General features: G+C 38.4%; 3 protein-coding genes and 1 pseudogene across 6 annotated transcripts; 2 read left to right on the forward strand and 2 right to left on the reverse strand.

Moving 5' to 3' along the window:
- Positions 1–5,492: 5,492 nt before the first annotated feature.
- LOC106350157 lies at positions 5,493–7,096 on the forward strand (annotated as a pseudogene).
- A 20-nt stretch (positions 7,097–7,116) lies between these two features.
- On the reverse strand, positions 7,117–8,421 carry LOC106422155 (protein CURVATURE THYLAKOID 1A, chloroplastic-like). The gene is made up of 5 exons (XM_013862981.3): positions 7,934–8,421; positions 7,741–7,847; positions 7,562–7,669; positions 7,391–7,462; positions 7,117–7,301 (listed from the first exon to the last, which is right to left on the reverse strand). The coding sequence occupies exons 1-5, from the start codon at positions 8,088–8,090 to the stop codon at positions 7,236–7,238; spliced, it is 510 nt and encodes a 169-aa protein (XP_013718435.2). The 5' UTR covers positions 8,091–8,421; the 3' UTR covers positions 7,117–7,235.
- Positions 8,422–13,729: 5,308 nt separating this feature from the next.
- LOC106351665 (NDR1/HIN1-like protein 6) lies at positions 13,730–15,382 on the forward strand. Of its 2 annotated transcripts, XM_013791433.3 has the most exons (3): positions 13,731–14,141; positions 14,288–15,102; positions 15,172–15,382. In XM_013791433.3, the coding sequence occupies exons 2-3, from the start codon at positions 14,297–14,299 to the stop codon at positions 15,188–15,190; spliced, it is 825 nt and encodes a 274-aa protein (XP_013646887.3). In that variant the 5' UTR covers positions 13,731–14,141; positions 14,288–14,296; the 3' UTR covers positions 15,191–15,382. The 2 variants fall into 2 exon arrangements, with proteins under 2 accessions (XP_048604100.1, XP_013646887.3); XM_048748143.1 differs by having other exon boundaries at positions 13,730–14,141; positions 14,288–15,382.
- Positions 15,383–16,240: 858 nt separating this feature from the next.
- On the reverse strand, positions 16,241–18,753 carry LOC106422163 (mitochondrial adenine nucleotide transporter ADNT1-like). Of its 3 annotated transcripts, none has more exons than XM_013862988.3 (4): positions 17,383–18,753; positions 17,193–17,306; positions 16,788–17,132; positions 16,241–16,704 (listed from the first exon to the last, which is right to left on the reverse strand). In XM_013862988.3, the coding sequence occupies exons 1-4, from the start codon at positions 17,431–17,433 to the stop codon at positions 16,621–16,623; spliced, it is 594 nt and encodes a 197-aa protein (XP_013718442.2). In that variant the 5' UTR covers positions 17,434–18,753; the 3' UTR covers positions 16,241–16,620. The 3 variants fall into 3 exon arrangements, with proteins under 3 accessions (XP_013718442.2, XP_048604102.1, XP_022551979.2); XM_048748145.1 differs by having other exon boundaries at positions 17,219–17,306; positions 17,383–17,398; XM_022696258.2 differs by having other exon boundaries at positions 17,219–17,589.
- Between the last annotated feature and the right edge of the window lie 857 nt (positions 18,754–19,610).

Here is a 19,610-nt window from a genome sequence, read left to right on the forward strand (position 1 = left end):
TCGGGCAACGAGTAACTACGGAATATGTGTGAAAGGTGAAACAGACTTTTACGGGATCTTGAAGGAGATTATTGAAGTGGAATTTCTGGGGTTATTGAAGCTAAATGTGTCCTCTTCAAATGTGAATGGTTCGATCCTGTTGTGAACCGAGGGATTCTGTATAACAAATTTGTTGTTGTGGATGTCAATTTTGGGAGAAGATATAACAAATTTGAGCCTTTCATTTTACCTTCACAAGCCGAGCAAGTTAGCTTCATTCCTTATCCTCGGCTTCGAACTTCCGGGATAAACTGGTTAGCTGCTATCAAAATTACACCTCGTGGACGCATTGTCGCTGGAGAAGAACCGCCCTTGCAAGAAGAAGACGCTATCACTGAAGTTGAAGTACCAGAACAACAAACTGATGAAATCCTTTTGATCGACCCGAAAAACTTTCAATATGAAGATATTCCCGAAGATGCGATAGATGAAGCACGTGAAGACGAGTTCGAGAGAAGCGACGATGATGATTGTAATGATAGTGATGAGAATGAAAACGATTTAGAGTGATGTAATATTGATGAGAACGAAAACGATTTAGAGTGATGTAATATTGATGAGAACGAAAACGATTTAGAGTGATGTAATATATGTAACAAATGTTGTATTTCTCTATTGTAATGTATTTTTAAAGAAATATTGTTTTTATATCATCTTAACGTATGTGTAACAAATGTTGTTTTATATAATATGTATTTCTTTAGTTTTTAAAAATTTATTTGGAGTTTTAGAGTTTAAGTTGGAGAAAGAGTAAGAAGAAGTAAAGAAGAAGATGATGATGTTAGATGGGAACGAAAACGATTTAGAGTGATGTAATATTGATGAGAACGAAAACGATTTAGAGTGATGTAATATTGATGAGAACAAAAACGTTTTAGAGTGATGTAATATATGTAACAAATATTGTATTTCTCTATTGTAATGTATGTTTAAATAAATATTGTTTTTATATCATCTTAACGTATGTGTAACAAATGTTGTTTTATATAATATGTATTTTTTTAGTTTTTAAAAGAGAAAGAGTAAGAAGAAGTAAAGAAGAAGATGATGATGTTAGATGATATGTGACATTGGGGTTTAGGGATTTCATTCTCGGGGTTTAGGGTTAAGCGTAGTAAAATCCTTGTAAAAATAACACGGGCCTGGTAACTTCGGCGTAAATCGTTAAATCGATTCCACGTAATTTCGTCGTAAATGAAAAAAGACGAATCCTGGTAACTTCGTCGTAAATGAAAAAAGACGGGACTGGTAACTTCGTCGTAAATGAAAAAAGACGGGCCTGGTAACTTGGTCGTAAATGAAAAAAACGGGCCTGGTAACTTCGTCGTAATATTACGTGGAGTTTACGACGAATGCCTATCCTATATATTGAGACGCCGCAGAACGAGGCTGCCTCGTTCATTCCTCTCAAACTCCGCTGCTCTCCCTCTAAGGTAAACTCCCTCTCTCTTCTATTTTTTTTTAAGTTAGTTTAGGTGATTAATTAGTTAGGTAATTAGTTTAGGTGATTAGTTAGGTGACGGAATAATAGTTTAGGTGATTAGTTAGGTGACAGAATAATTTTTTAATTATGTCGTAATTGATTAAATTTATTTTAATTTTTTTAGATGGCTCCTAGGAGGAAACCAGCAGCACCTACTTATTCTCAGTTGTTTGGCGATGGTTCCGGTACATCTTTTTCCGGTCCATCATCTTCCGATGCAGTTCCAGACTCTCAGACTTCTCAGAGAGTTTCTTGGAGTCCTCCTCCTCCACCACAGATGCCTCCACCTCCTCCTCCAGCGGCTGCACCTCAGCCTGTCCCAGAAGGTGCAGTTCATCCAGATTTGCGTGTGCCTTCATATGCACCATTCGCGAGATATACGGTGGAGGATTTGCTTGCCCAGCCTGGACGGGAGGGTTTGGAAGTTCTAGACCCCGATAGACCCCGAGGAACTTATTGGTAAGTTATTAATTTTTATAACATTAAAATTTAAATTATTTTTATTTTCTAACAATTAAATTGTTTTTTTTTTCAGGTTTGGGGCTAACAACCGTGTTAGCCGGAGCGTTTCGGCGACGATTAAGGGTTACTACGACGGGGCATATCCGAACTGGAGCATGACACCAAATCACGTTAAGATCACTTGGTTTAAATGTTTTGCGGTAAGATTTTTAAATTTAATTAAATTTTCACTTTTAAATATTACTTTTTATTTTAAAATATTTATTATTAATTGTAATTTCTTCAAAATTTTTGTGTTTCAGCAAAAGTGGCATTGGTCTTTGGGAATCACCGAGAGGGTGAAGAAGGAATTTGTTGCAAAGGCAAAGATCCGCCTTTGCAACACAGTCTCCGATTGGAAGGACAAGTGGGAGATCTACAGGTATGAGGGAAAGCCCACTGAGCTCACGAAGGATGTGTGGGATGGCCTCCTCGCCTATTGGAAGCTACCCTCTTCGATCAAAAAGGCCAATTCGTGCTCTACTTCTCGAAGAACGAAGGATAGAGATGGTCATTTGCCCATGCTTCACAGAACCGGACAAAAACCTCATGCAGAAGTCCGTCTAGAAGCTGTAAGTTTTGTTTTCAATATTTATTTTAAAATTTTCAATTAATTTAAATTTTAATATTTAATTTAATTTTTTTTTTGTAGTTAGAGAAGACGGGAGTCTTACCATCTCTGTCTGAGCTATTCAAGATGACTCACGCCACATCCGACGGAGTTTTTGTGGATCCTGCATCTGAGAAACTCTTCCATGCAGTGGCTGCTCGGATTGAAGAACGAGAGACGCAACTAACCCAGCAGTCTCCCGATGGATTACCCGTCACATTGACCACCGAAGAGGCCGACAGAATCTTCGAAGAGGTACAACTTAAAATTTTTGTTTACATTATTTTTAATATTTTAACATAATTAACTATATAAATATATGTTTTAATTTTATAGGTGGCTCCTAAAAAGAAGGGACGGACAGTCGGCATAGGCTATGTTAACGAAGTTGCCTTCGAGACGGGATGAAGAGACTTCTCAGATGAAAGCTCGAATGAATAGCCAGCAGGTTCGTTTAGACTCTCTTGAGGATCTGCTAGACGTGATGGCGGTGGGAAACCCGACTATGCAGAGAATGTTGAGTGAGAGATGAGCCGCTCTTGGGTTGCCAGTACGAGATCCCGAAGAGTCCGATCCAAACCGTCAACAGCCGAGCAACCCCACCGACTACTTCGAGGATATGTAGTTTTTTATATATTTATGTTTGTATTATGAATTTAAATATTATTTTATGACTTTTAAATGCTTTTTTAAAATATGTTTTTCATTTTCATATTTCGTTTTAAAATTTAAAATATTTTAAATTCTGAATATTAAATATAAATTCAAATTTATTATATACTAATTAATAATAATATAATAAGAATCGATGTAAACTCCTCGTAAACATTACATGGAGTTTACATCGAATGTTTACGAGTGATTAACATCGAAAAATTTACGAGGGTTTTACATCGAAATGTTTACGAGTGATTTACAACGAAAGTATTTACGTGTGCTTTACATCGAAATCATTATGTGGGCTTTACCACGAAATCTTACGTGTCGTTTACGACGAATTCTTTCCCTGCGCTTTACGAGGAATATATTTCGTCGTCAACGTAACGAGTCGTTTACGACGAAACCTCCGTTACGACGGACGTTTAACAACGAAACGTCTTTCAAGGTTAATTCATCGTAACACCCCGTTTACGACGAATTTACAACGAATACTGCCCTCGTAAAAAATATGTTTTCTTGCAGTGGTTTGACTATATGTTCCGATTATTGTTATTGTTCTTCTTACAGATAAAAGGTGTTTTACATATCTGACATTATATCTGTAATAAAAAACACTAAGAGGATGTTATTCTCGTTCATGTATTTTAATTGATTTGTAAACCCACATGTGATTTACAAATCAAACTAAAATTTCTTAAATTACAAATCTAACGCATGGATTTTAATTAGTATTATTATTTATAAATCGAAATATTTTTAATGGGATTTTTTGAGTAATTCGGATTAAATAGATCTAGTAAAATTGTTCAAAACGATGTTTAATATAAGAAGAAAGTATTCTTGGAACTGCTGTTCTTTCAAATTGTTTTACATAAGTTTGGTTTTTCATTTAGTGTCAAAACGGGTCACCTCGCTGGACTAGTTTATCCATCTACAAATTAACTTCTTGTAAAGCTATGGAAACGATAAAGGAGTTGATGATGGTCCAAAAACCCATCAAGTTGAATGAGGGAAATTTCGGACATTGGAAGGCACAAATGAGACACATCATGCGTGGAATCGATGAATCCTCTGCAGAAACCCTTTTGGTCGTTTTGTGACGCCATAAATGCTGGGAACTGCAGATAAACTACATATTTCTTAGAATGTAGTCTCATAACACTATGTTTTGAGACTTTTACCTCATAATATACCCGACTCTTTGAAATATGTGGGATTTTAATCAAGGTTTGCTTAAAATGAAACTTTGAAGAAAATGCACGTTGTCAAGAATATGAACTCACTGTCTCCAATGCCCGAGGATGGGGATACATGGTCTATGATGCCGAGCTGGGTATTACCAACAAGATCCTTCTTAGAGTTTGTCATGTTTTTCAAGGTGCTTGCTTGCTTGTTATAACCCATTTCATTGATCGTCTCAACCAGACCCTCATTGGAAAAAACTGAGTACTTAGTTAGAGAGTGTTTGTCTTGTGTTGCAGGATGCTTGTGGATTCTTTGGATGCACAAATATATGAAGAGCATCATCAAACAAACCGTTGTTATCTGAGTTTGACCAAAGTAAGAAACTCGTTCTTTCTTCTGCCAAACAGATCTATCCATCTGGGTTTTGATTTTTAGTTTTGTCACATTTCTACTCATGGTTACTAGAGCTTATAGTGAAAGTATGGGCTTACCACAACGCGAGACGCAATGTCTACACTCTACATAGATCTTGGGACTGGTTTGATGCAGGAATAACCACAAACAGAAAGACCGGAGAAGGCAAATGTGGGTGAAGTGGTTTGAATACTCAACTCTGAAAACAATGGACGAGGATCTTGCAGAGGAAGCATGCATACTCAGAAGACTGTGGCCAGGTTCAATAGAGAAAGAGAAGCAAAGGATGAATCAAAGAGGAGAAGAAAAAGAAATGTAAAATTAAGCTGAATAGAATGAGAAGTAACAATCATCACCAGAAAGACCAGAAAAATATGTAAAACCATCACCTGAAGACGCTTAAAAGAACAGGTTAAAGATTTATTTTTCTTAGGTCATAAGATTTGTTTCGTTCATTGGTATAAAAAGGTCTCAAGTCTCAATCATTTATCCTCTCGCTCTCGCATCTCTCTTCGACGGCTTTAACTCTCAAGCGGTGAGCTTAAGGAAGAAGAAAGAGAGAAGATGGAAGCTGGAAACACTGAGAAGGCTGAGTAATCGCACGTTCTTGAGATCAATCTCATCTCGGCGCAAGGACTTAAGGAACCGACAGGGAAGCTCCGGCGATTTCAAACTTATGCATCCGTCTGGGATGATTCTTCCAACAAGCTCAGGACTCGGATTGATCGGATCGGCGCTAAGAATCCGATATGGAACAACAAATTCGTTTCCAGGTTACTTCGGAGTTCCTCTTCAGCAAAACTTCTGGCGTTTCCATCGAGATTTGTTCTGTTGCTTACCTGCGCGATCATCTGATCGGAATCGTACGTTTCCTCCTGAGTAACTTCCTCCCAACCGCCACCGTTAAAGTTCCGTTCCGTCTCTCGTCGTGCTTCAGATCCGTCGTTCTTCTTGAAATTTCCACGGCTTTCTTAACATCGCGGCCATGGTGAATTGGTGATCGACGCTTTTGAGCTCCCCGCTGATTTCTTCAAGTCCGTTCAAGAAAAAAGCGGCTGAGAGTCGTTGGGAATGAAAGATGATAAAATCCAGATTTGCTGTCAGTTTCGCTGACCACGGCGGTAGTTCGAAAGAGAATTCGTTATCTTGATCGGTAAATTTCTCAGACGTCGGTACGGACTCAATGTGGTCTTCTCCTCTTAGAGACTGGAACGCAATTCGAAATCAGGCGGGAAAGAATCAAGTGAGTTCGTCATCGGACGGCGGAGGGTTGATGTGCTGTTGCTTGATAAAATCATCGGGAATGATACCAGGAAGTTGATGGACGGCTGAGATCTCTCCGCGTTTGAGAAGCCATTTTGGTTTCTTAAAGCACGCATATTTGGCAGGTGCACCCCTACGGTTCGGTTCAGATCATCCTCGATCATACGTCGTCGTTGGGAAGTTCCCGCGGTTATTAGTCTTCTTAACAAATTCTAAAATTAAGAGCGCATGCAACGGCTGTACGTAGCTGGAATCCTTAAAAAAAAAATTATTATAAAACTATATGGAGTCTACGTTTTTTAGGTTTTTGTGTAGGTTTAAGCTGTTAAATTTTTTCCTTAAATATTCCATCTGGTGGAGTCTGTTAACTATTCACGGACCCCACTAAAACATAAACTTCATTTCTTTTTGTCAAATCATTTCGTTTGTGAACTCTAAATAATTCGTTTCAGTATGAGTAAGAAGAGATATCATATTCCCTCTGTTTTGTCATTTTAGCATTTTTTCTTGTTACACGAAAAATGTTGTTTAACAATTTTAATGCAATTTATATTTACTTTCAACACAGTATTAAGTGTAAAATGCATTGATCTTATAAATAAATTTATTTATCTAAAATGTTATCGGTTAAATAAATGACATTAATGGAAACGTAAATACAATTTAATCAGTTTTTTAATGTGTAATTTCTAAGCCACTCTGAAACGAATAAAGTATATCATAACTCTCTATTTATTCGTCTTAAGAACAAACCATGTATTTTTTAAGCAAAAAAAACCCCATATATTTTTGAATTTGTTAACTTCAGCCTTTTTCGTAACACGTACTTAGGTTGCGTGCGTCTGAAGCAATCATGATATCTTTACTTGCCTATGGTGTATCGTTCTTTCATGCATGTTTTTATCATCTTCACCAGCTGAACTGGGGTCAACTTTTAAATAGATTTCATTGCCAGTGGATCTAAGATAATAGTTTCAGACTACACAAGATACATTGTTGAAACAGGGAGATTGTACAATAATCACATTACAAGAAAATTCCAGATATAAAGATGGTTTATTTTATTATTTTAAAAAGAATCTATTCGGTCCCAGCGATCTTCTTCTTCAAGGAATCAATATCCTCAGCCAGTTCCTTTCTGCTTGACTGAAACAAAGATGAACAGATATAATTTGATTAATGTCAGATCATTGATGCTTTTATAGATTTTATAACCTTAGTCGCAGCTATGTTACCTTGAAGAGGAGGTATCGGTAGACGAACCATCCTGTGTAGCCGAGACCAACAAGTTCCATAACTTTGGGAAGCTACACTCAAAACAAACAAACATCACTCGGGTCAAACCCATTACACTTTCTGATATCTACAACCAAAAGTTTTTTTTCTTAAAAGGATTGTATTGTTACCAGAGGAACAGAGTTGATGGCACCAACAACAATGGAAGATAACCAAACAGCAACAATGGCTCCTCCTCCATATATTATTACAGTCGACTTGTTCTCAAGACCATCCCACTGCACCATAACCGATAAACAAAACACAAAGCCAATCCAAGTCCAACTCAGTTCAAGCAATGGCTTCTTACCTTTTCCTTCAAGTCTGTGAAGAGTTCGTTGGTGTCAATGGACGTTGAGGTCTCATCTGATGAAGAAGCTCTCATCTTCATCAATTCACCCTTCTGCGAACCATTACCTGCGATTTAAACCGTACAAGATCTATTAAACCAAGATTATATAATAAACCGAGCTTAATTTTGAATTTAAACCACTATACCGAACCTGAAACTAGCTTCGGCGGAACAGTGAAAGAGGATCGGCCAAATGAGCGAGGAGGCAGCGGAGGAAGGTAAGGAACGGCGGAGAAGCTGGCGGAGACGGAGGTAACACGTGGAATCATCACTGCCACAGAGGACGAAGCTGCTACTGTCATCGCCATCGAAACACACCAGATAATCTATTCTTCTTCTTCTTCTTCTTCTTCTTTAATTTCTCCACACTCGTTTTTCTTTTCAGCTGCGCTTTTTGACTAGACAAGGTTTCGTATAGCAACACGTGGATGTTCCTCGTGGTCTTATTGGTTGCTGCTCTTATCTTTAGAAATCCAACTCAGTGGTGTTTATAGAATGCAAGGTTTAAGGCCCATTTATAATATGGATCCATTATAAAACCCATTGTATAATCCAACTCTTTTGTCGTATCCTCTCTATGTCTAGTCTAGGTGAGGGAACATAGAAACCTGCATACATGGAAAAAGGATCATTCAAACCGTTGATCTTGGCTCATGCGGATGATACGAGAACTATCTTATACAATAAAGTTGGCTTTGCTCTCTCCTCCTGCTGCCACCTCAGCAATATTCATGGGGCAATTGTTGACACGTGTATTGTATTTTTAACTATCTGAAGTTGCATCTTCCGTTATGTTTTTCATTTGGGTTTTTTGGGTGCCGAAATTGATATTCTTTAAGAAGCCCAGGTCAAATTAGGGTTTGGTTCATTTTTGCTTGTGTCGCTCCAGAGAAAGTTCATGCGTCTCTTCACATCTCTCTAACTCCGGCGTACCTTTCTGTAACCGGTGTGATTATCGACGATTGGCAACATTAATTCAAGCATAACGCCTACTGCACCACTCCTCTCCAATTAAAGCAGGCATCTATCTTCCCAAAAAAAATCAACTAAAGCTTACCGTATAAATGTCTTCGTCGCTTGGGATGAACAGTCATACTGAAACCAAATCCCGAAGGTCTCTCTCTCGCAAACTTCAGATCCATCAATGGCGAATTAGTTTACTCTTCTTGCCTATTTGAAAGCTGATCACTGTTCAAACACTTCCGTATACTCAGTTTCTGGGAGGCAAGGAATGTTAAGAAATACGGCCAACTCATGGATGTCGACATGCTTCTCATAGACAAGCAGGTAACTACGGCGAACTACCACCATGTTTCATTAAAGTTTCTTACTCATTTAACCATTTAGATACTACGTTCTCATTATTTCAGTCTGTCTAGCATTCAACGCTCATCCAAGGAAACGTGAATGACAACCGCATCGAGGGTTCAGTTTACTCGCTTAGCACTTGTCTCTTCTCTGGTGCACCTGTTCTATTCGATTCAGTGAAGGTACGTTTTTTGTGGAAATCAAGGATTCGGTTAAGCAAACTACTGAGCTCTTCAGGTTCTGCAATCACGACCAACTGTTGTCGTTAGCTAATACCAACAAACAACTACCGGGTACTCTTATAAACTTTCTTTCGCTTTAGAATCTTTCCATTGTTCTTACTGACCTCTAATTTAAATTTTTCAAGACATTCTTGGAGAGTTCATTGCAATCAGAGAGACAATCAACGACACAATTAACGTCGGGACACAGGGGACACATCGTGTAATGCTGACTCTAAGCTAGAAAGGTAGCCTTAAAGATTTAAAATTCAGTGTTTGTCATCTCTTACAACTTTGTATGATATCGTATTTTCCAAGAATTTTATTTTCATTGATACTTTACAGGGAATGTGTGTGTTAGTCCGTTCGACGACCTAACTTTCGCATTTCATAACAAATTGGAAAGCTACGGTTCTGAGCCAAAAGTTGTATTGGTCACTAGCATTAATCCCAAGGTTGTTGTAGGTAAACTACTGATAATTTGTAATGTCTCCAGTGTTAAGACACAACTTCATCTGTAGGATTTATTGTGTTCTCAGACCAATATATCACTCAAAAAAACTCACTTTTCATCATGCAGGTAGGCTATTTGTTAACGGCACTTTTCCGAAACCCATCTCTACTGTGACGCTGAGACAGCTGTCGGTCAAGGACTCTATGAAAAGTAAGTACTTGCTTCAGATACAGGTATTAGATATAAACAATTTTATGCAAATTAAAAATATTGGCATATGCTTCCTCTTAACTTTTCTGTGCTGCCACGTTTAAACTCTTTAGGTTGTTTGGGGATGGTTCAACCAGTCTGCCTCTACATCAAAGCTGGTTCATGCCCAAAAAATAGAACCTCTCACCCTTTCTGAGCTTAACCAATACGTGTTGACCTCCGCATCTCAGGTGAAAGTCTTAACTATTTCAAGTTACCCCCTCAATTGTGTATTCTAATTGTTATGGTTCTAACCACCAGACCTTCACCTTCACTGAGCAGCAGCGTCCACCACTCCCAGACTTTGTTATACATGTTGGTACTTAATACTGAGTTTTTTTCTACATCTCTTTGAATTATATATTCATGTTAATCACTTTGATATCACGAGGGAGATGGCCAGGAACCTAATGATGATGTGCCTGTGGAGAAACCGGTAGCATCTAATGGCTCTATTGGTGCTGATAACACTTTGGCAGAGGTAGCAAGTAGTGTGGGAGCAGAAGGTAGTGAAACTACAAGTGCCAACCATAGCCATCCTCATCTGTTGTTGCAGGATTAATTCGCTCTGCATCTACCATTCCCATACTTGACCCACATGAGAATCGAAAAAGAAGTCACGCATGGCATAGCTACTGTTGCCGAAGCAAAATCCCCATTTACTATACTTACTAAGCAAAACTCTATGTTATTTTTACATTAATTTCGTTGTGGCTGTTTGAACTATATCTGCAAGTTTTTTATAACAAAGCTTCGTTTTTATTTTAACACATTTGCACTTTTATGAACTCACGTGCTCTCCAAGTTATATATTTTTCTGAAACAGGTACGAATGAAATGTCGTACCTATATATCAAAAACTGTTATAAAGAATAATACATCGGTGAGTGGCACCATACATTCTTTGGACTTCAATAATTTCTCCGAAATCTTTAAAATAGCATAATATATAAACAATGATGAGCACCGGTCAAAACATGAAAACAATATATTTTACTGTTTTTCCTAATTTGGTAAAATTAGCCTCTGTTAAAATTTGTTTCTCACGCAGTTACAAAAAATAAGAAGAAGATTGTTTTTAACCTATAAAAAAATAATAGTAACTCTCTCATTATAGGGTGTCATATTGTGAATAGATTTTTGGGTTTTACCCTGACTGCGTTCCACAAATGCATATGTTTTATAAAAAAAAATTAGAGTCATCAAAGCATTCACTCAATTTAATATTTAATAGTTTTTTCCTTGATTTACTTTCGTAGTATATGAAATTGGTGTTAATCGAACATACAGTAAATCCAAACCGATTCGAGTGGTATCTGTTTTCTTTATAAATAAGCGTTTACATGTTCATAAATGACTTCCATTCGGGACTGACTAGATTAAACAAAAGAACACTAGACAAATGTCAGCAAAAGAACTTTCTTAATGATAAATCTTTATTCAACAAAATCAAATATTTGTAAAGGAAAAAATACCCCTGAGCTTTTATGTACAATAAAATTAGTTTACTATGAATTTACTAATGGAGTACTTCCCGGGCTACGGGAACTCACCACAAGCTATATCACCTTAAGCTGCTTACAATGTTCAACTCCCATAAATAATCAAAGAATGAAATAACGAACTACTTCTCATTTTATGAGTTCTCACATCAAACAAGATTTTCAGGAACAACTATCCAGCACACACTCCAAGTCTACATCCACATGCTCAACATACAACAAATCTATCATTGATTTCTAACTATTATCTATCACCAACCATCAAGATAATAAATATCGATTTTTTATTCTACTGTCGCTAATCACTATCAAATGAATCAGAAAAAATCTTATTCTCTTTCAACATATATGATTTTTTTTTTTGTAACGGTATAGCATATAAGTTCATGTATTCGCTAATCACTCTCAAATGAATTATAAATTTATTTCAGAATAAAATATACGAATCTGGCGCGTAGCGCCGGAATACCACTAGTATGAACCTAAAGGAGGAATTCGAACAAGGAACCTTAAAATACTAATCTTATCAAAAAAAATTTGAACCACATTAATCTTATCAATTTAAGTTGGCAAAAACGGATTGAAGTCATCTTTCTTTTTCCTTTGACAACACGGATTGAAGTCATCTATAATCCACATCTATATTCATTTCTATATTTTTATCTAAAACAAATAAATTTTAGCACATTTTTGGAGTATTTTTATGTTCATATATATATTTATTATGTTTACCATCGCTCGATTTTAGAGTATTTTTCTCTTGACTGCATCCACCTTAAAAAAAAGTGCTAAAAATATATATATATATATATATATATATATATATATATATTGTAGGAACCTTATTTTACTACTATAGGACAACTGATATTTGTAAAGAATAATAAGAACCTAAATTAAAATTACAATACCGAAATATAAGAATAAAAAAGAATTGCAGAGTCGAGATGGTTAATCTCTTTCTTTAAATCTTTAAACGCTCCGTAGTGTGACGGTTTCATAGCGCTCAGATTCACATGATACAACTGCAGCATTGTTTCTGTTTATCATCACCGAAAAACAGAATCTATCAAACCTAATTTTGTGTTGTACTCTCAGACTCAAAAAAAAAAAATACTAACATTCAAAGTAGGAGAAAGTGATTTGTTGTTCAAAGTCTACTTTTTTCTATAATGCTTACAAGCCCTTTCATAGAAAAATAATTGAAAACACACAAATTTCATTCTTCAACAAAAAAATGAAACTTGCATGGTGCACTAATGGAGATTTTAATTCTTATCAATTAGTATGTGAATTTATTTCACATTTTGACCAAAAAATTAAAGAATAAAATTATTATTGTTTTGACCAATTCAAACAAAATAATATACTTTAAAATGAATTTTTTTAATATATTTTATCAATATAAAAGATCAACATATATTTGATTTAAGTTAATGAACATAAAGTCCAACTAACAAATCAAAACCCAAATCCAAGATCAAATATCTAATGTATGAATGCATTATTCGTATTGTTCAAAAAAATAGTTTCAACATATATATATAACAAACCCCACTAAAATCGAGCGATGGTACAGCTCTTCCTCACCTCATGCTTCCCTAGTGCTTTCAACGACTAACCAATACTCAATTTTATCCTTTTTTGGGCGGAAATGTAAATATAATTAACATGGCAACGAAGGTTTGGTTACAAATGAATTTGAAATCCCATTTGCTATATAGCTAATCCGATCCTAATTAAGAGCTTCAAAGAGTTTTTTTTGGAAAAACCCATAGCATCAAACATAATTCAAAGCTTGGTAACTAGGACGAATCTAAAAAAGTACAAAGAAGCAACAAGCAGCAGCATTATATTTTGTTAAGGTTGACGCACTAGTTGCTGAGAACATGACTCTGAGGTCAAAACTACGCCAACTGAGCGATGAGTCTGAGAAACTACGGCTGGAGAACGAAGCTTTATTGGTAACTGTTTACTCAACATATCACTTATATACGTACTGCAAGTAGTCTACTTGTAGTGGAAAGTCAGCTAGCCGCTTGCTTAGATTTGTAGCTCTCTACATTCCGAGCAGAAATTGATCTAATATCATCCTTGAGCAGAAAAGATTCCTGAGTGCGATCTGATCTGTAACCACTTGACTGGTGATGAAAGATAGGTTTAGTTATATTTTCTAAGCGAATGGACTAGAGACAAGGGGACGTAGTAGTTTATGGTGGCTTTAATTAGAGTACTTTTCATGTGATTTGTGTAAAATTTTCCGAACTTATTCTGTTTACCATTCTATAAAGGGATAGCAAATCTATTTTTATTCATTTCTTTATTTTTATTTCAAAATAGAATAAAGTTTTAACGTATAATTCATTTTAGTTAAGAAGTTATTTTATTAAAAAAATACATTAAACTTATCTAAAGCGTATTAATTATTTATATAAGCCGTTATTTTATTTTGAAGAAAAATTGAGTGATACGAGATGTTAGTTTTATTATGTATATATATATATCAACGTGCTTCCCTCAACCGGTAAACGTGAGCCTGTTTGTGTTACACTGCAAGTTACTTGTGAAAACATTGAGCAGTTCAAGTTCCAGAGAGCCAAAGGGCACGTCAGGTTAATAATTTCAGTAAGTGGCCAAAGTGTCGGAAAATATTTGTTGTTCTTTATGTTGGTAGGATTACGTACAATCATTTATTTGTATTTTATAGACGAAAGATCATATATAAAAATTTTAAATAATCAAATGATGAAAGAGTCATTTTGTGACTATAGTTGATATACATGGAGAAGAACAGAGATCACACAAGTCCTACGCATTCCATGGCCGCGGCAGAGATGTTTCTTAAACCGGTGCTTCAGAAACCACCCGGCTACCATGAGCTTCACGCGCCTCCTGAAACTCCAAACGCATTATCATCTTCATCCACGCTTCGTCGCCGGCCACCTAAGTTTATGATCCCGCCGTCCTTTTATCCGGATAAGAAGAAAAAGTGGAGTCGTTGCCGCGTCTTTTGCTGCTGCTTCTGCATCACCGTCGCCATACTCATCCTCCTCCTTATAATCGCCGTCTCCGTCTTCTTCCTCTGGTACAGCCCGAGACTCCCCGTCGTACGCCTCGCCTCCTTCCGCGTCAGCAACTTCAACTTTTCCAACGGGAAACCCCGCGACGGTTTGTCGCACTTGACGGCGGAGGCTTCTGCGAGGCTCGATTTCAGAAATCCCAACGGGAAGCTACGGTACTATTACGGCGACGCTGACGTGGCGGTGAGCGTAGGAGATGGCGATTACGAGACGAGTCTAGGGTCAACGGAAGTCAAAGGGTTTATGCAAAAGCCGGGGAATCGGACGGTTGTGATCGTTCCGGTTAAAGTGAAGAGAGAAGAGGTGGATGATCCGACGGTTAAGATGCTTTTAGCGGAGATGAAGAGTAAGAAGTTGGTGGTGAAGGTGACAGCTAAAACGAAGCTTGGATTGGCTGTGGGAAGGCGTAAGATTCTTACGGTGGGGATTACTCTCAGATGCGGTGGCGTGACGTTACAGAAGGTGGATAAACAGATGGCTAAATGCACCATCAAAATGCTTAAATGGTACGTACAATTACTACTACCTTGATTAATGATTAGTGTACATAAATAAATAAATTATTTAAATCGCAGGATTAAGTTGCACTCATAAGCAATGATCATGATGATGGATATCATTTTTCATCAAAGATTCATCAGAATTATACGACTCGAAGTGTTCAGGCTTCACGAAAGTGTCACAGTATCTGATTTTTGCTTTCCTTATTGTTTTTTACTGAAAGATTGCATATAAATGATCGAGAAAAAGACAAAAATAGCACTAAATCAAGTTTTTGTTCCCAAACTAGCATTCACAGAGCCGGCCCTTGCGCCAAGCCAAGGAAACAGTGGCTTCCGGCCTCATTATTATAAATAGAATTTCGGCCACAATTTTTCAAAAATTACCTGTAGTCTGGTGGGAACATATGAATGTTGCATACTCTCTTGGCCCAACCTGGGTTCGAAACTCAAAAGAGTGGCCTATTTTTTTAAACTTGAATCTGGTATGGGATTCCTTAGGACCGGCTCTGAGCACTCAAGGTCAAAAATCACAAAAATAGCACTTAATGTTTTATCAAAAGTCACAAATTTAGGGTTTAGAGTTAAAGGGTGGGGTTTAGGATTTAGGGGGTAGGGTTTAGGGTTTAGAGTTTAGGGTTTAGGGTTTAGGGTTTAGGGTTTAGAGTTTAGGGTTTAGAGTTTAGGGTTTAGGGTTTAGGGTTTAGAGTTTAAGGTTTAGGGTTTAGAGATGAGAAATGAGGTTTTGGGGATAAGATTTCAAATTTTGAAAAATAAAAAAATTAAAATTTTCAAAGGATAAACTTAGAAATGTGCTATTTTGGTCATTTTAGTTTTGGAGTGCTATTTTTGTGATATAAACTTAGAAAGGTGCTATTTTGGAGATTTGTCCTAAATGATTTGTGATCCCATATTAAACCATTTCGTTATCATTTTAATTTCGATTGATTATAAATATGTATCTTAGGAGGAATATAAATGTATTCACACATTCGTGTACGTGTGTACATGTGTTCGTGTTCAGAGTTATTCAGACAACTAACCCTGCCACATGCTTAGCAAAATAAAGGTACGTCTTGTTTCGTGCTTTACAATTCAATGAAACCATATGCCGTTTGATCCAGAAAAGACGCTACACATTTCCTTGATAGATCACTAAAACGGCACGCTCTCTTCAAAAACACATGAATTATTCAACTAATCCATAAGAGAAAAATAATGGAAATTTAAGACAACCAAAACCTGTAAGCACAAACTCAGTAGTAGCAAATAGGTTTTGCTATCTATAGTTGGCTTTTCACTTATTTGATTATCAGAAGAACACTCAATCTATAAATAGAAAGAAAGAACGAAAAAAGATGAAAGAAATAGAAAGTCTGGCTAAAGCCCTATAGCCTTTCATCCCTTCAACGGATGCTGGCAGGAGATTCAAATAAAAGCACCTAAGTTTCGAGCTTCTCTTCTGTCTCCTCGGCTACAAAAATAGAAAGTGTGCTCTCTTCTTGAAGATATCATCAAACTGACTCAGTCTGATATCCTAAACTCAACTCCTAAAACGTCTTTCACCATCTCATATGTCACAAATGCAATCGCAATTGATGGTACCACCTATACCAACAACACGACCATACACTCTTGAGAACAAAATGTGTAATCTATAAGAAAAATGGGTTTTGTTAAACGAAACAAACCTTCACTGAGTTGGGGACCAAACCCTTGTACAATGCTCCAAAGCCTTCATGACGAACTGTCTTCCTAAATGCATCAACCATACCGTTGTATTCAGGCGAAGCCTTGCTTCTCCCCTCTCCTGTAACAACAGAGGACGCACTTTTCCACCCCACCATTTGCATTCTCCTACGAATCACATCCAGCGGATAAGCAATCGTTTGACCAACCGTTCCAGCTATAGCACCACAAGAGAGTCTCGTTATAATGGTCAGCTCATTGTTCTCCACCAGTCCGAATGGATTGTCTTTAACTAGCCAGTCCTTTAGAGACTCGTAGACAGCAAAGTTCAAGCCCACATAAGGAACCTGCATTCATGACATGGATGAATTAGTAGTGAATATGGGGAAAAGAGAAATGTGACTTACAACTCCAATCACTGATGGAAGCCAACCACGGTACAAGGCACGTGGACCTTCCTCACGCACGACAGTTGACAAAGCATGTGCAATTCCTCTATATTGATAAGGAGAGTTCGCAGTCTGTTTGAAATATCATCAATGTTTGCAGAGTTAACAAAGATGACTAGTAAGGCTCTAGCTATTACAAAAAAGTTACCTGGACAGCTAGCCTTCCACGAACCATATCCATAGGGTATGTCGCAGACATGGCTATTATGCCAGCAGTTTGTTTATGCAGGATTCGGTTGATTAGAATAATGAACGTATGAATGAGGTGACTAAAGACGCTTTTATTAGAATCAAACAAGAGGTTACAAGATTGACGGGAAATAAGGAGACAAGATCAAAGGTTTAAGCAACAGGATCAAAGAGATGATTAGGAAACCCTAGATCTAGCCGCTTCTGTGTGTGTTGTCCAAAAGTCCCCCTTTCGTTGTCTCCTCATCCCCCTCTTATAGTGTAACCGTCCGTGATGCCTTAATCGTGTCGTCCTTTGGGCCCTGTCGTTAAAGGCCGAGTATGCGGGCCTTGGTACTGTTCTCTATAAGCCGAGCGTATTTAGTCGGCTTAGCTGATCGCCTAAAAGTACTCTGGGTCGAGCCGACACCTTTTGCCGCTTAAGCCGACTAAACTGGTCAAGCTTGCCGGGCTAGGGCCTGTTATTCGATGGGCCTTGTGGAGGGATGTAATCCATCTCCTACAATAAGTCCCCCCCCCCAGTTCACTTGTGAGCGGCATAGCGGTCTCAGTGAATTTGTGGGTCAGGTTCGTTCGTATATCAGGTCCTAGCGTGTTTAGTCGCATGCCGCTTTATTGACGTTTCTAGTCGCTTAGAGTAGTACTTCTTCATGATCTGCTTTGCTCGCCGAGGTTTTTGTCACGGAGGCACGTTTTACTCGGTAGGCGAATTACTTCGATATAAGAGCTCAAGCTTATCTCATCGGTTTTCGTTAGAAAACCGGTTTAGACCGAAATCAGGGATTAATTTCGGTTTGGCATCTCGATTAGAGATCGGTTTGAACGAGAAACCGAACCGTCGCGAGTAAGCCTTTGGGTATTTAGGCGGCCTTTGAGGCCCATTTAGGTTTCTTTAGACCTAATGATTGCGCTTCGGAGGATGTGCCCTTGTTTTTGCTATAAATAGGCTCCTCCCTTTGGCTTTCGTCATTCTTCTCTGCAAGTTCAGGTATTCCGCTTTCTCTCCCTTCTCTCTACTTTTACTTTCTCTCTCTAGGTACATTTCTCTTCACACAGGCTTGTCGGTATCGTCTGGCGGTTGTAGTCGTCCCCTAAATCCAGGATCATGCCTCTGAGAGGTCGTTTGTCGCGAGAAGAAAAAGGGAAGGGCGTCACAGATTCTCCGAGTCCGACCAGAGATGAACGGGCAGCTGACAGCCCGCTGGATGATTTCGACTTGATTCATCGCGACGCTCTTCGGGATTTAGACAATATGACCCTATCTCAACGCCTTTTGGTCGCTGATGCTCATAAGATGATCCGTGACGAACGCGCGGATCGCGTTGAAGTCGGGAGCAGTGACGTGAGCGGTAGCAGCTCTGAAGCGTCTAGCCAAGCCTCAAGGTCTTTGAGACGAGCTAGTCGGGAGATTCCTTTCGACCAGATAGACTGCCGACCCACGATCCATCATCCTGGTGGGATCTTCGAAGAACTCGGCCCACTCCCGTCCGAATTGCTTCGTGACCCGCGGGCTCAGTCGTGGGGGAATGTCTTCGATTCTTGCTCCTCCCACAAGACGGTGAGGGATTTATTGAGGCGAAGTGGAGGTGCCGGCGTTACATACATCATTCCTTCCAAGGGACAGCGTCCTTGGTCGCCTCCGATTGGCTATCAGTGTGTCTATGAGTCTTATTTTGGAGACCATACGAAGCTCTGGTTTCCAATTCCCCGACTGATCACGTCGTACGCATTCCGTCGGGACATCGCCATCTGTCAGTTGCTTAACGGGTCGCTGCGCATCGCGGTTATGCTAATGGTGATGGCAGCGGAGATAGATGTTTCGATGAGTGTGAGAGTATTCGAAGAGTTAACTTTTACGAAGGCGGAGCCACATGGGATATTCTCAGTGAAGATGCGCTCGAGCTACAACGTCTTGTCAGGGCACCCGAACAAGACGAAGGACTGGCAGCGCTCATATTTTTACGTCAAATCTGACGAGCATGCCTTCTCGGAGCCACCTGGGGACGATTACCGCGTTCTATGGAACAAAACGCTTGGTAGATAGTGTTCGTTGTCATCATGCCTTATTCGAGTATCCTAACGGCGTGTTTCTTGTTGTTGCAGTTCGTCACCCGAATACGATCGCATACCCGGAGAAATTCTTCGAGAGTGCTCAGGCGATCGCGGCTCACAGTCATCTTCGTTGGC

Source organism: Brassica napus, chromosome C2 (genome assembly GCF_020379485.1).
Source record: "Brassica napus cultivar Da-Ae chromosome C2, Da-Ae, whole genome shotgun sequence".
NCBI lineage: Eukaryota > Viridiplantae > Streptophyta > Magnoliopsida > Brassicales > Brassicaceae > Brassica > Brassica napus.

Coding starts and splice junctions, on each gene's coding strand:
- LOC106351665 (XM_048748143.1), top strand. CDS start 14,297: ATGGAGAAGAACAGAGATCACACAAGTCCTACGCATTCCATGGCCGCG.
- LOC106422155 (XM_013862981.3), bottom strand. CDS start 8,090: ATGGCGATGACAGTAGCAGCTTCGTCCTCTGTGGCAGTGATGATTCCA. Junction 7,670..7,740: donor TCACAGACTTGAAGGAAAAG/GTAAGAAGCCAT, acceptor GTTATGGTGCAG/TGGGATGGTCTTGAGAACAA. Junction 7,463..7,561: donor CCATCAACTCTGTTCCTCTG/GTAACAATACAA, acceptor TTTTGAGTGTAG/CTTCCCAAAGTTATGGAACT.
- LOC106422163 (XM_013862988.3), bottom strand. CDS start 17,433: ATGTCTGCGACATACCCTATGGATATGGTTCGTGGAAGGCTAGCTGTC. Junction 17,307..17,382: donor GTGGAAGGCTAGCTGTCCAG/GTAACTTTTTTG, acceptor TATTTCAAACAG/ACTGCGAACTCTCCTTATCA. Junction 16,705..16,787: donor TGGTCCCCAACTCAGTGAAG/GTTTGTTTCGTT, acceptor TTGTTGGTATAG/GTGGTACCATCAATTGCGAT.